At 38.1% G+C, this 14,444-nt stretch overlaps 1 protein-coding gene across 1 annotated transcript in view; it reads right to left on the reverse strand.

Annotated features, from left to right (window-relative positions):
- The window catches only part of HNF4G (hepatocyte nuclear factor 4 gamma), a 184,519-nt gene that overhangs the window by 112,787 nt on the left and 57,288 nt on the right, over positions 1–14,444 (reverse strand). The window contains exon 4 of the mRNA XM_044066012.1: positions 6,093–6,199. Within this exon, the coding sequence (XP_043921947.1) occupies positions 6,093–6,199 (107 nt within the window). The remainder of the gene's footprint in view (positions 1–6,092; positions 6,200–14,444) is intronic.

The raw sequence follows: 14,444 nt of genomic DNA on the forward strand, positions 1-14,444 counted from the left end.
CCTGAGGCAATGTAGCAACTGCCTGATGTACACCAAAAACCCACTCCTCTTACCTCCCAACACTCAGACTTCCGAGAGATACACTTATATATCTAAATTGGAAGCCACATACTCTCCAGCCAAGACTGAGCTGCTCAAGAGGAGAAGGTCAACACTTGCTCCCCACCACATGAAACAGATAGCCCTCCAGAACACACAACAGCACCGCATTCACATAAAAACACAAACCACACACCCACCTTCGCAGAGGCTCTCAATAAAAATCTGCCCAAAGAGAAGAGACCTCCAAGGCAGAAGCACACTCACTCAACCACCACAACACAACACTAATCATGAGACACATAACTTTCCTAAACAGTGTGCCACTCAACCAAAGCCCCTAAAGCAAAATAGCATACCCAGCACACTAGTCATAGGTGACTCGATAGTGTGGCACACTGATGCCCCACTCACTAGGCTGAAAAAGGAGAAAGTAACAGTTAGCTGCCTGGCAGGTGTCAGGATCCACCACATAACACACGCACTCAGGTCCCTCAACAACAGGTACAAATATGACTCTGTCATTGTACATGTGGGTGTGAATGACCTGAGATGTACCTCCCTGGACTGCATGAAAAGGTACACGGAGGAGCTCTCGGATTATGTAGCCCAGATGGGTATGACCCTAGCCCTGAGCAGCATCCTACCATCACCCAGAATTATACCACAGAACAAGCAGAAAATGACTGATTTCAACAACTCACTAAGTTTCTGGCATCAGTCTAAGGGGATCCAGTATCTGTCTGCCTGGGATGACATGATTGACAGACCTCAACGCTTTGCCAGAGATGGTCTGCATCTGTCACCCCTGAGCTTCCAGATACTGGCCAAGGCTCTTGCCACCCCTATAGTGCCTATTTTAGGTGGTTTTCCAAAGACCAAATTACCACCATAACAGTTACAAACAAATGCAATCTTTTTGTCATGCTGGTCAATGCTAGAAGTCTTATTTTCAAAATGCACTTGCTCGAAACACTCCTTAAAATGGAGTACATCGGCATTTGTGCTATAACAGAGACCTGGTTCAAGGCAGCAGAAAGCACCCCTGCACTACCAGACTATAACCTATTCCACACCTTTCTGCCCCAGAACCAGGACCGAAGCTCCAAAGGCAGTGGTGTTTCCATATTCATAATAGATGTGCACACCTCCAGACTAGTAGCCCAACATAACGCATCAGAGATACTTCAGGTGCAGCTAACATTGGGTAAGACAGCAATTCAGGTTGCAGCCTGTTATAGGTCCCCAACCATGTCCCAAGACTCACACTCCATGTTCCTAAGCACCCTGGAGAATATTAGGATCCAGCCTAACACTCTCATACTGGGTGACCTCAGCTACCCCCTCCATTGAAAGATATGGTAGTACATGGAAGGTTTATAATGCCTCAGACTAGTGTGCTGAGGTCTTTAAATAATTTTGGCACCAAATGCTGCAATAGATGTAGCATTTGTAAAAATATTGTTAGGACGTTTGATAACATCAATGGTGTTAAATTTATACCAAGGGAAGTTTTTACATGCAGGAGTAAGGGGATTATTTATGCCCTGAGTTGTCCATGTGGGTTATATTATATTGGTGAGACCAAAAGAGAATTTCGAATTAGATTAACAGAACACATAAGGGACATAAGACATAAAAGAGAAAATAAGTCTATTGCAGCACATTTTAATACCTGTCATAAAGGTGATGTATCTCTATTAAAAGGAACTGTTTTGGAAAGTATTAAGTGTTCATATGGTGATGAAAATGTTTTGAAACATAAATTATTGTATAAAGAAAGTATTTTTATTTTAAAGTATAAAACTATGGTACCTGTAGGTCTTAATAGTGAATTTAATTGGAAGTGCTTGCTTTAAGTTTTAATAGTATAATTGATTAATTATGTAATTAAGAAGAATTAATTGAATGCTTGGTCTATATATATGTTTGTTTTATGTGTAAGTGTTTGTACTCTTGAAAGGTGGTAACACCGAGGCGCTGGAGAATAAAAGAAAGATATTTCATTTCCTTGGTTGATTTTCTTTCACAGTCGGTGAAAAGATTTTTCTTTCTTTTTGTGGTCAGAGTTGTATCGTATAACCTATTCCACACTTTTCTGCCCCAGAACCTGGACCGAAGCTCCAAAGGCAGTGGTGTTTCCATATTCATAATAGATGTGCACAACTCCAGACTGGTAGCCCAACATAACGCATCAGAGATACTTCAGGTGCAGCTAACATTGGGTAAGACAGCAATTCAGGTTGTAGCCTGTTATAGGTCCCCAACCATGTCCCAAGACTCACACTCCATGTTCCTAAGCACCCTGGAGAATATTAGGATCCAACCTAACACTCTCATACTGGGTGACCTCAGCTACCCCCTCCATTAACTAGGAAAACTACACATGTACCAATATACGTGCCCAATGTTTCCTGGAATTCATTAATTCCAATGTCCTGGACTAGCTCATTCTTACCCCCACTAGAGGTAGCAACATCCTTGACCTGGTCATTACTAACATGGGTAACCATTCCTCTACCCCAATAGTCAACTCTTCCCTGGCTAGATCTGACCACAAACTAATCACCTTGAAACATCACATCCCTCTCACTCTCCCACAAATGTAACCACCATGAAAAACTTCTCCAAAACTAACTTTGGGCTCCTAAAAACAGAGGTGGCTAGCTTTGCGGCACCCATGCAAATGGAGAATAGTTGCATAACTGCCGAATCATACGCCAATGCACTGTACAAACACATACACAAATTCATGGATCTCGCCATACCCAATAGAACCAAGACTCTCTACTCCAAAAAAAGGAAGCCAATCTGGTGGTCCCCTGCCATAAACAAACTCTGTAACAAAAGGAGAAAACTGATGTTGAATAAGTTGAAGTCCCAGGAGTGGAAAAACTCCCTTATCAGCCTCAACAAAAAGTTGAGATCCCTCATCATAGCCTCTAGAGCTAGCTATGAAAACAGACTTGCAGCAGATAGTAAAGACAACCACAAGGCCTTCTACAGTTATGTAAAGAATCTCGACGGCAATACCCAGATTTGATCTGAGCTACTGCACAATGGTACCTCCTATCCTGAGCCAACACATATTGTCAATATACTGGCCGACAGATTCAGTGCCAACTTTACCCCCCCAAAGGACCAATCACAATACCAGTAGATTGTCAGGCACCCAGTATTACTGCTGCACAGGTTAAAACAGCACCGTCCAATGCCATGCTATGGGACCTGACAATATCCCTGGCTGTGTTCTACATGAACTACAGAGTGTACTGGCACCTCACCTGTGTGCCCTGTTCAATCACAGCCTCACCTTAGGCTTTGTCCATACCGAATGGTGCACTGCTATAGTCTTCTCTCTTCACAAAGGAGGAGTGACTACAGACCCTGGGAACTATTGCCCCATTAGCCTGACAAGTCTGATAGTCAAAGCTATGGAATGCATCATCATGGACCTAATAAACAAGGCTATAGGGAATCTTCAAAATCTGGATCCCACACAGTTTGGTTTTGTGAAGGGTAGAGCACGCCTGCTCAACTTTGTTGACTTCTTTGAGTCAGTCAACAGAGCTGTGGATGAAGGCAAGGTGGTTCATACAACCTACATATTGATGTGGCCAAGGCCTCTGATACCATTCCCTACTGAGGAATCATAGAAAAACTCACTAAGTTAGGCATCAACCCCTATATCATTAGGCGGGTTGCAAACTGGCTCACAGATAGAGCCCACATTGTGAAAGTAGCTGACTCCAAGTCAGACTGCCGACCAGTCATGAGTGAAGTCCCACAGGGATCAGTCCTGGGTCCTCTCCTGTTTGGTATCTACTTCTCAGAAGTCCAGGCCAACACAAAGGGACTCTGGCTGACAAAGTTCACCGATGATTGCAAGTTGGGAGCCACTATTACCTCCCAAGTGATGTTGACATCCTACAGAAAGGCCTCACTGAGACCAACAACTGGTATCAGAACCATGGCCTTAAGCTCAATGCCAGAAATTGTGTCATCATCCCCTTTGGGAAAAACCCAGTTCCCATGAATTACCACATTGATGGTAGTCCACTGAACACAGAAGGAGTTATAAGATAAATGGGAACACAAGTTAACAGCAACCTCTCTTTTGACCACCACATTGCCACTGTGGTCAGAAAGTCCTTCTATGTGGCACATCTCATTACTAAGGGTTTTGCATCCAGGAAGAAAGAGGTCATTGTCTCCCTCTACTCTTCCCTCATTAGACTAATCATCGAGTACAATGCCCTATTTGGCATGTACATCACTAGGCGCCTCCAACAACTGGAGAGACCACAAAAGTACCTCACAAGGGGGATCCTAGGCCTTAAACACTTGTTCTATATAAAGAGACTCAAAAAACTCCAAGTATTCTCTGTCTCATCTCACCTACTTAGAGGCAATCTCTGCGTGACTTACAAAGCCATGTCTGACCCAGCTCTGTTAGAAATGCTACATCTAAAGAAATTCCAATCCATCCACACCACACACTCCAGAGACCACAACTTCAATACCACAATCAACAGAACATGCTTGAGGGACAAGTTCATAACACAGAGACTGGCCATGCTAAAGAATAGACTTCCCATGCATGTTAAACAGAGCACCTCACTGGCTCTCTTCAAGAGAAATCTTGATGAGTGGATGGGAAATAGAAAATTCACCCCGGGGATCACTCCAGTGGCTCTACTTGACACAGGCACTGGGAACTAAGGTCGGGTGGCATGATGCCAGGGTAATCCTGTGGGCTAGGCTTGTAAAGGCTCCAGCGCCATTAGCCTAGTACACACCTATAAGCCTATAAGGAAAATAGGTCTTGTCATTACCCAAAGTAGAGATTTTTCATCGGATTGAGCTTTACTGAAATTTTACCAATGATTAGTGATCCAGTAGTGTGTGACATCATGAAGTGATGATATACTCGTATATTTGTGCCATGCTTGTAAGGTAGGAGAATGCAAAACTTGCCTGTTAAATCAAACCTCAAATGAGATGTGGTTCAGACAACATCTGAACCAACTGGTATTTATTAGGTACTTAAAGATGTAAAATCCACTTTCTTTCCAGCAACCTATTTATGAGGAATTTCAAATTTCAAAAATTCAACTGCTTTTAACAGAAAGAAGGATCCAATATAACTGCTTTTGCTATCTCTTATGATTCCTTATTTTGACACAACTTTCAGTTCAGGATTTCATTCTGGATACTTAGTTTTCAGTGCTTCAGCAGTGCTGTATTTAGGGATAACACTATAAACAGTCTTTTTTTTCTATTTGGACATCTTCAGAGTCATGGTATGGCTCTGTTTTTTTAAAAGGATATCTTGAAAAAAATTCTGAATTCTTACTATCTGGATTTTTTTTCACTTTCTGTAAGATGAACCATTTAGCATACATGTCACAACAGATGTAATATAAGAATTGTCCTTATGGCAATGTAATAAAACTGCCTTGCTAACCAGGAGCTTCTCACTTTTGACACACTCAGCTTATTTACATTTCTAAAAGTTTTTGCTACTTTTTATTCATGAGAAATGATCAAAAATAGTAAAATAGCATATGCTAATAATATTGATATTATTCAGTTGAATGTAATTATATTTGGTTGTATTCAATATTACCAGACTTGCTCAAGAATATGACAGACAGCAAACATTCTTAATGCAAGGAAAATGCTAATTCTTTGTGCATATTTTCTTTAGGCGCATTTGATCTGCATGAATGCAAAAAAAGATATTTGAAACTCTGGAGACAAAAACTAAATATTCTACCAAATATAATTTTCATTGTACAATTCTGATTTATAATTTTGTTGGTTTTCATTACAGTTACGCGTGTAATATTTTCCAGTTCTGACAGAAAATCTGATATTGGTAACATTATGACAGGATAAAAATATTTTTGCTACTGTTCCTTAATGTTACTTAATGTACTGTTTGCAGATAGCTCTAGCACTGACAAAAAAAATGTCATTTTTCAGACACACAACTGCACACTTCAAATTAGCAATTGTAACTGAATGTTGAAATATTGTTGCTGCTTTACCTGATGTGAGAGGGCTACAGCTTGCCTCAGAATGTTAATAGATGGTATGTCAGCACTGTCATAAGGGTTTCTTCTTGTACTTATCCTATCCCGTTCATTCTGAACAGCTTTAAAACAGAAAAAAAGACATTGTTATAAAAAATAAATACTTTTAAAATAATTTTCTCAACAAAAAATTGGCATATATTCACACATTTCTAATCACAAAGACATACAAACCAACTGACGACTACAACACTGTTATTTCGTCACAAGTACTCTACTCATTTTGGTGTTCCAGTACTGATGATCATTTTTCAAGATCTGAACACTTCACATAGTACAGCTTATGTCATTTGCATTATGCATTACATTTCATAATAACCTAGAGTTTAGAAACAGAGATGCTATTGCAGTGCATTTTTGAAGGCAGCAAACTGAGGACAAATGGTATCAGGAATAGATGATATCAGCTTTGGAGAACAAAATGTAGCAATGCCTTACGCTCAGAGAATGGTGTAAAAAAAAAAAAAGCAAAGAGATGTTAAGGAGGGGTCCTGGCTTTATAGCAGATGTTTGCTAGAGTTCACCAACACCTGAAGTAATTCTGATGAGGTGAAGTTCTGGAACAGCATTAGCAGTTATTTCATTAGCATAAGAATAATGTTCCTAGGTGTCCAGTAAAACATACTATGGCTGAAAATGGACACCTACTATATGCAGTACTAACTTACTCAAGACTAAAACACTTTTTTTGTATACTTCCAGTTCAAAACATATTGCCTTATGGCATCTAGAACTCTTTTGGATCTGGCTTCTTTAACAGTGACCTATCAGCTAATAATAGGTAGTATTAAAAAGGACAAGGAATTATTAACAAAAGGACACTAATAAGCTTGTTAGTCTGAGATATCCGGAAGTAGAGGAATTAATCTTTCTTTGCTAGTTATTATTCATATTTTCAAATTTTGTTCATTATTTCCATAACTGACAGACCTATATGTTACTGAGGTATAGACAGGACAATTCACTGTCACTGATGATTTATATCACACTATACTGGAAATATTGCTAGTTGTTTGCTAGTAATTATAAAAATAAGCAATATTTCCATATGCACTTAACACTTGAAAAACAAATGACTTACAAACTGTTTCATGACATTACGTGAAACCTTAAATGTTGAAAACTGTCTTTGATATTTGCACTGTAAGATACACATTTTGAGAAATATATAGCATTACTTGTTTTGCTAATTATAAACTTAAGTATATGTGTTCATATTTCTGTAAATATCTCAGTAAGCATACATTTCTAGTGGAATGTCTTGTCATGTGAAATCTTATGTCTGGTTATCAAAAATGTTCTAATAATATATGTCTATATGGTGCAGTTTTCAAAATATGATAATTTGTGAAAGTTTACAAAAATATAATTGGGAGATTGTGTGTATTATAATATATTACAGTATTTATGGAAACGAATATGAATACACTGACTAGTACCACTGTAAAGAACACTTCTTATTGACAACATTGCACAGTTTTAACAGCTTATATTGTTCACACAGTATTTACTTTTGTTTATCTTATGCTTTATAAGTTTATTTTTCAGAAAATGCTCTTGAATGCAAGATGTGTATAGGCTGCCAGAACTGTGATATTCCATACTAGATAGGTGTTAATGCATGGTTGAATCAATTAGCAACATGCACAGCAAGACTTTTGAGAGGTGAGCTGTACCAGATAGTGACTCATTGGTATGGGATAGGCACATCATGGTCAAGAAGATGGGCAAATAAAAAATGTAATGCTACAATGAGTAGACTGAAAAACTTATATCAGCCATTGCTGGAATGATAGAATAAAGAGGCAGCAGACACTGAAGATTGGAAAGGTGAAAAGGCGCTCTGATCTGATGAAAGAAAGTCTTAAGTTTCAGGTTTATTTCCTTACCAAGTAATTATCTATCATTAGCTAGCTAGCTGTAAATATAAATATATATATATATATATATATATATATATATATATATATATATATATATATATATATATATAAATGTCCTATCCCTCCAGAATCTACTCCAACCCTATCGCACCACCAGACCACTAAGATCCAGCAGCAAAAATCACTTGCAGATCACTAAAGCCAATAACTCTGCTGGTGAAGCACTATTCTCTTGCGCCATAGCCAAATTATGGAACTCACTCCCACCCACAATTACCTCCATACCATCATGCACCCACTTCAAAACTTTACTAAAAGTGCAACTAAAAACATGCTGGCTATGCCCTTGCAACTCCCACTCTAATAGCATCCACCCCATCCAACCACTACCTTTCTTTCCATTCCACTAACTACCTTGATGATAGCAAGCTCAGATGCTCATAAGCCAGTACTTATTATACAGCATGAACTTCTTCTTCTTGTAACATTTGTTAATGTCTGGTATGCACTTCACAGATAAAGATTCTAGTTGTCTACTGATGTACTGTGTTCTTCATCTGTAAATATGTTGTAAGTAATTGCTATGTAAATTGTTAATCACTATGTAATCCAATGTAAATACTGTCTGTTTATTTTAACTGTGGAGCTTTTTTCCCCGGGCCTCCGCTGAAAATGGACCTACGTCCAGTCGGACACCCCCAGTCAACAAATTTAAATAAATAAATAAATAAATATATACACACACACACACACATATATGTATATATATATATATATATATATATATATATATATATATAAATATATATATATATATATATATATATATATATATATAAATATATATAAATATAGATATAGATATAGATATCTAGATATAGATACACACACACACACACACACACACACACACACACACACACACACACACACACACACACACACGCACAAACATGCACATATGGGTTCAGTGTGTTTTGTCATACATTCAGCAAATCAAATGTTTAGGAAGCAGCCTTGTTTTATCAAACTGCCAGTTCATTGCAGGATTCCAGAATTTGATTGTTAGTATCATTACACACTGTGTAGTGGGGTTTTGCCCTTTTCCTGCTGTTTCATGATTTCAGAGTTGGTGTATATAAAGTTAGCAGGGGATGTGGAGTTGCGGTGGTACCACTACATGAAATGTTTTTTTTTTTTTTTAATTTATTGAGTTTAAATCATTTATGGTGCTGGAAACATAGTTAAATGTAATCACATGTGCACACACAAACACACACACACACACACACACACACACACACACACACACACACACATATATATATATATATATATATATATATATATATATATATATATATATATATATATATATATATATTTAGTTCCACTTTATAATCTCAAAATATTGAAATCTCGAATTTCAGTATCTCAAGATCTCGAGACCATAAAGTCAAACGCTTGAAATCCCAAAACCGCAAAACACAAAATCGCGAACATAACCACAAAACACATACACCATACGACCCACACTACAGCACATAACCAAACAAAACATACACAAACACAAAGACACAAATCAACAAACCTACACTACATATAAGCAGGGGGCTAAGCACCCCCTGCACCCCCCCACTTATATATACTAACTTCAAGATCGCACAAACAAAAAAGACAGTAAACTCACACCCAGACATTCTACAGTCCCTCACACACGCATACACACACACACACACACACACACACACACACACACACACACACACACACACACACACACACACACACACACACACACACACACACACACACACACACATCACACATATACAAACACTACCACATCCAACACTTAAACACTCATACTTTTACTTGCCTACCCTAACCCATATATACAACTTACAAACACACTCACATACACTCAAACACCTACCCAAAAACCTTACAGAACACTCACTCACCTTAAATTCCACCTAAATTCACACACTACACTGGACACCATGCACACTACACACCACATAACGTAAGCCATAACCTCGAATTCGACTTCATCAGATTCGCTATTATGCACGTTCGCTATTTTGAAGATTCGACTTTATGGACTCGAGATACTGAAATCTGAGATTTCAGTAGTTAAAGATTATAAAGTAGAACCAGATATATATATATATATATATATATATATATATATATATATATATATATATATATATATATATAAAACAGGACAAAAGCTACAGACAAATATGTACAATTAAATTTACAACTTAATGATTATACAATGCAATCTATAACTCTGTTTTAGGTGAGAAATCACAAAAATCCATCTCTCTTATTACGATAAGCCCCTTTTCTTTGGTTCAAATAAACCATGCCTAGCAGGTTATTCTTAAGTTAGCTCATGAAAAGGGCTTCGGAATCAGTCAGCTGAATTACAGATGAAAGTAATTCCACAAGACAGGACTAGCAAACATCTACCTACCACTTGATGTTCATCATATTGATCGCTGCTGCAGTAGCCTTAGCTATATGGTTTGTATCCGGCAAAGGATATAACAGCCAGCCAGCTTCAAAAGCATCAGGACACCTTCCATGCATTTAGACTGTCAGGAAGCTTGAACTGAGTTGACAAAAAGTTTGGGTGCCAAGTCCTTCAGAGTTTCTTTGTTGCTAAATATTGTGGGTTGTGCCATTCCTTTGATGGGCAGATAAGTTCTCTTTGAGGAAAAATCCTGTCACTCAATTATGTTTTTGTTGATTATTAATCCTCTTCAGAAAAGTTATTTTAAAGCTAGGAATTTCTGTTTTAATAGACTGTCATGCGACTGTCCTGTACTTTTAAACTACAGTGCTTTTTCCTGTCAGTTTAAAAGTTGTTTAAAGTATTTAAAAACATTTTTTTCTTTGGAGAAATTGTATTTGTTTTGTGTTTGGGGGCTAGTAAGGGTTTTAATGTATCTTTTACTGTGTTTTTGTGTATAAAACTGAGGTTTAAAGACATTACATTTTTACCGGCTTTGGCTGCTTGTTTTCCCTCAGGAAAAAGCACAATTTTTGTCCTGAACACGGAATAAACTGTCATTCCCAAGACCAGTCCTTCTTCTAGTCACAAAAAGAAAAAAGTTAAACAAACAGCCTTTGCCACCACAGCAGGCCACAGCAGGCTAACAATTTTCCTAAACCACAGGTGGCCATTTGTTTACCTCAGACCACTCATCTTTTTCCCTGGATCCCTCGGGTGTAGCACCTTCAGCCACTATGGACCAGGGATTAGCCATGTCCTCTGCAGCTGTTGGGCTCCCCACAGTGGATGAGATAGAACCACTCTTGCTGTTCCTGGAAGAGGGTACAGGGAAGGTTTCCCTGTTTTGTAAGAATATAGTGATCATCCCTAGGGAAGCTACTGCTCCCATTTATAACAATGTTGGAACCTTTTACCTGTCAATATAAAACAAAAAAGTAAACATGTTATCTACTCTTCCTCAAATTTTTTAGACAGGAGTAAGATCTGGTTCAGGTTTTAGTCATGCTTTTGATCTTTCTTATTTATTTATGGTAAAATAAAGAATAATACCTCCATTCCTGAAAAGCATCATGATTCTGAATCTGGACAGGAAGATGAAGTGACAGATATAAGTTTTCTCATCAATTTTCTACTCAAACTCAGATGAGAGTTCAGTTTCTGATTCTAACTTTGGCATTCCTCTCTCCTTGATGCTAATTCCAGAATGTGCCAGTGTTTTCAGTGGGAGTACACTGAGGTTTTCTAGTCTGTCAGAAAATTTTATCAGCTGTTACAAAAGGAATTTCCTGAACCTTCACAATTTCCTCCAGTTCTGTCAGCTTAGGAAGATATGTGTGCCTCTCCCTTTATATTTCTTGACAACCAGCCTGCTGCCCCTAAAAAAGACAGATAGAATCTATAACATTCCTAAGTCTTTTTATTTTTTTATATACTCTTCCCAAACCTGACCCAGAGATTATAGCTTTACTTATTCCACTGACACTCTTCCTAAACCTGATCCAAAAGTTATACCTTTAGTTATTCCTACTGCTGTTAAACAGTTAGTTAATTCCTATCATTCTCTCTCTGATATGGCTGTAAAGATTATTGATGGGTATGAAAAAATAGGGTATGTAGTTCTGCAACTGTGATTTTCAGGATTATGAATTATCAGGCCCACCTGTTAATACCTATTCTAATTATTTGTGGAATGGTTTGTCTGCAATATCTTCTTGTGAGTAAGCATCTGCTTTAATTATTTAGTTTCTTCTATTGCATTAATCTCTGCTTTCTATTTACAGTGTCTGTCTGACTCAGTTGATAATTCTTCTAGGGCTATGGCCTCTGGTACTCATTTGAGGATGTTTACCTGGTTGCATTCTCAGAACCTCCAATAAGGATGTGAATAATGAGATTTTATTTTCTCTTTTGGATAGAGATTCATTTTTGGTTGCTTTGCTGCAGAGGTGATTCAAAAGTCTAATAAAAGGGGTGTTAAATCAGGGAATCCCAGTAATTTTTTGCCTTCTTCTTTTTTTTTTTTTTTTTTTTTTTTTTAAGGGATGCTCTAACCCCTCATCCAATTCTGGCATAATGGAACGGGTGTTCTAAAAAGTATTCAATAAGCCCCCCCCAAATCAAGGACAGTTCAACTAATCAATCTGACTATTTAAGGGACTTTGATTCCCCCTCCCACCCTGGCAGTCCCTTTACCCTTCCAGAAGTCTAAGTCTCAATTTTCTCTTTTGCAACAGATAGCTTCAGACAAATGGGTTCTGAAGATCATTCATTCAGGTTACAGATGGCAGTGAGGGGATATACCTCCTTCCCAGGAGATTACTCCTTATCCACCAGACCAGACTCTTATTTCCACCTGTCCTTTATTAAATGCTGTTCCAGGGAGTGATAAAACCAGTTCCTCCTTCCCAAGTTGTGAAAGCTCTTTTGTTCAAAAATGTTTAATGTTTTAGTGCCAAAGAAAGAAGATGCTTGGAGACCAGATTGTACCTTTCTTCTTAGAACTGTGTGTGATAATGCTAACCTCAAAATTATGTCACTTCACAATTTGTTACCTCTTCTATCTCATTTAAGTGTCCTGGTATCTCTGCATTTAAAATATAAATATTGTATCATTCCTTTTCATCCAAATTTCAGGTGTTTCTTAAGCTTTGTTTGTCTGGATCACCTTATCATTTCTTTGCTTTACCCTTCGGACTATCAACTGCACCAAGAGGGTACAGTAAGTGGCTAGCTCCAATTATAGCTCATTGCAGGCTACATGGTATCCATTTTCTTTTTTCCATGTTTAAAAGACTGACTTATCTTTGCAGGTTCTTTTTCAAAGTGTCAGGAATCTCTCACTTGGGTGAGAGATTTCTTACATAAGCTAGGATTCCAAGAGAACATTCAGAAGTCCTTTTTGACTACTTCACACAGCATTGTGCTCCTGAGGTGTCAACTGGACACCTTAGTGCAAAGAGCTTTTCTTCTACAAGAAAAAAATAGCTCTATATCTAAATCTCTTCCTAAAGTTTTCCACTCAAACTTCAGTCACTGTGAGGGAGTACATCAGGATTTTGGGTCTCATAAATTATATGATTCTTATGATAACCCTGGCAAGACTCCTCATCAAAAAGGTAAATTGGTATCAGGAGTCTCTTTGGTCCCAGAATCAACTTCCTTTGTCTTTTCAAATCCCGGTGCTGTGGATTGTCAATAGAAAAATTACTTGGTGGACTCAGTGCGTATCCTAAATTCAGGTTTTCCCTTATCCCTCTTTGTTCCAAAGCTGTCAGTCATCACAGACGTCTCAGACTTTGTTTGAAAAGCTGGTTCAGGAGGGATAATAGTGCAAGGCTTGTGGGACACATAGGATCGATACAAGCACATATATATGAAAGAGATGTTTTCTCTAATCAAGGCACTCAACTCTTTGAATCATGTTTGGTTCTCATATTTTTTTTTTCAGACGATACCACACTGATGTGGTACATCTTCAAGCGAGGGAGAATGCAGGTTGTACCCCCCTTTGCAGACTAGCCATGTTAGCTCATGTTATAGCTTCACAGCGCAATCTCACTATACAGGCATACTTCATTCCATCAGAGCTATACTGTGTGGCAGACAAGCTGAACAGGACAGGGCAGAGCCTCACATATGCAAACCAGATAAGGGAGTCTTCCAAGATTTGTTCCATCTTTCAGTGTTCCTCTAGTAAATTCACTTGCCTTTTTTTCTTTTAATAATCAGTTGGGAAGATTTTGGTCCAGAACTCCATGCGAGATGGCCTGGAAGACATATACTTGTTTTCTTCCACAGGAATGTTCCTGTATGTTTTTTCACCCTTTCCATTGATATAGAGGATACTTCTGAAGATTCAGAAGGAATGCCCAAAGAACTTTTTGCTGAGTCCCTTTC

This window comes from Protopterus annectens, chromosome 3.part0, assembly GCF_019279795.1.
Source record: "Protopterus annectens isolate FY-2018-M chromosome 3.part0, PAN1.0, whole genome shotgun sequence".
In the NCBI taxonomy this organism is placed as follows: domain Eukaryota; kingdom Metazoa; phylum Chordata; order Ceratodontiformes; family Protopteridae; genus Protopterus; species Protopterus annectens.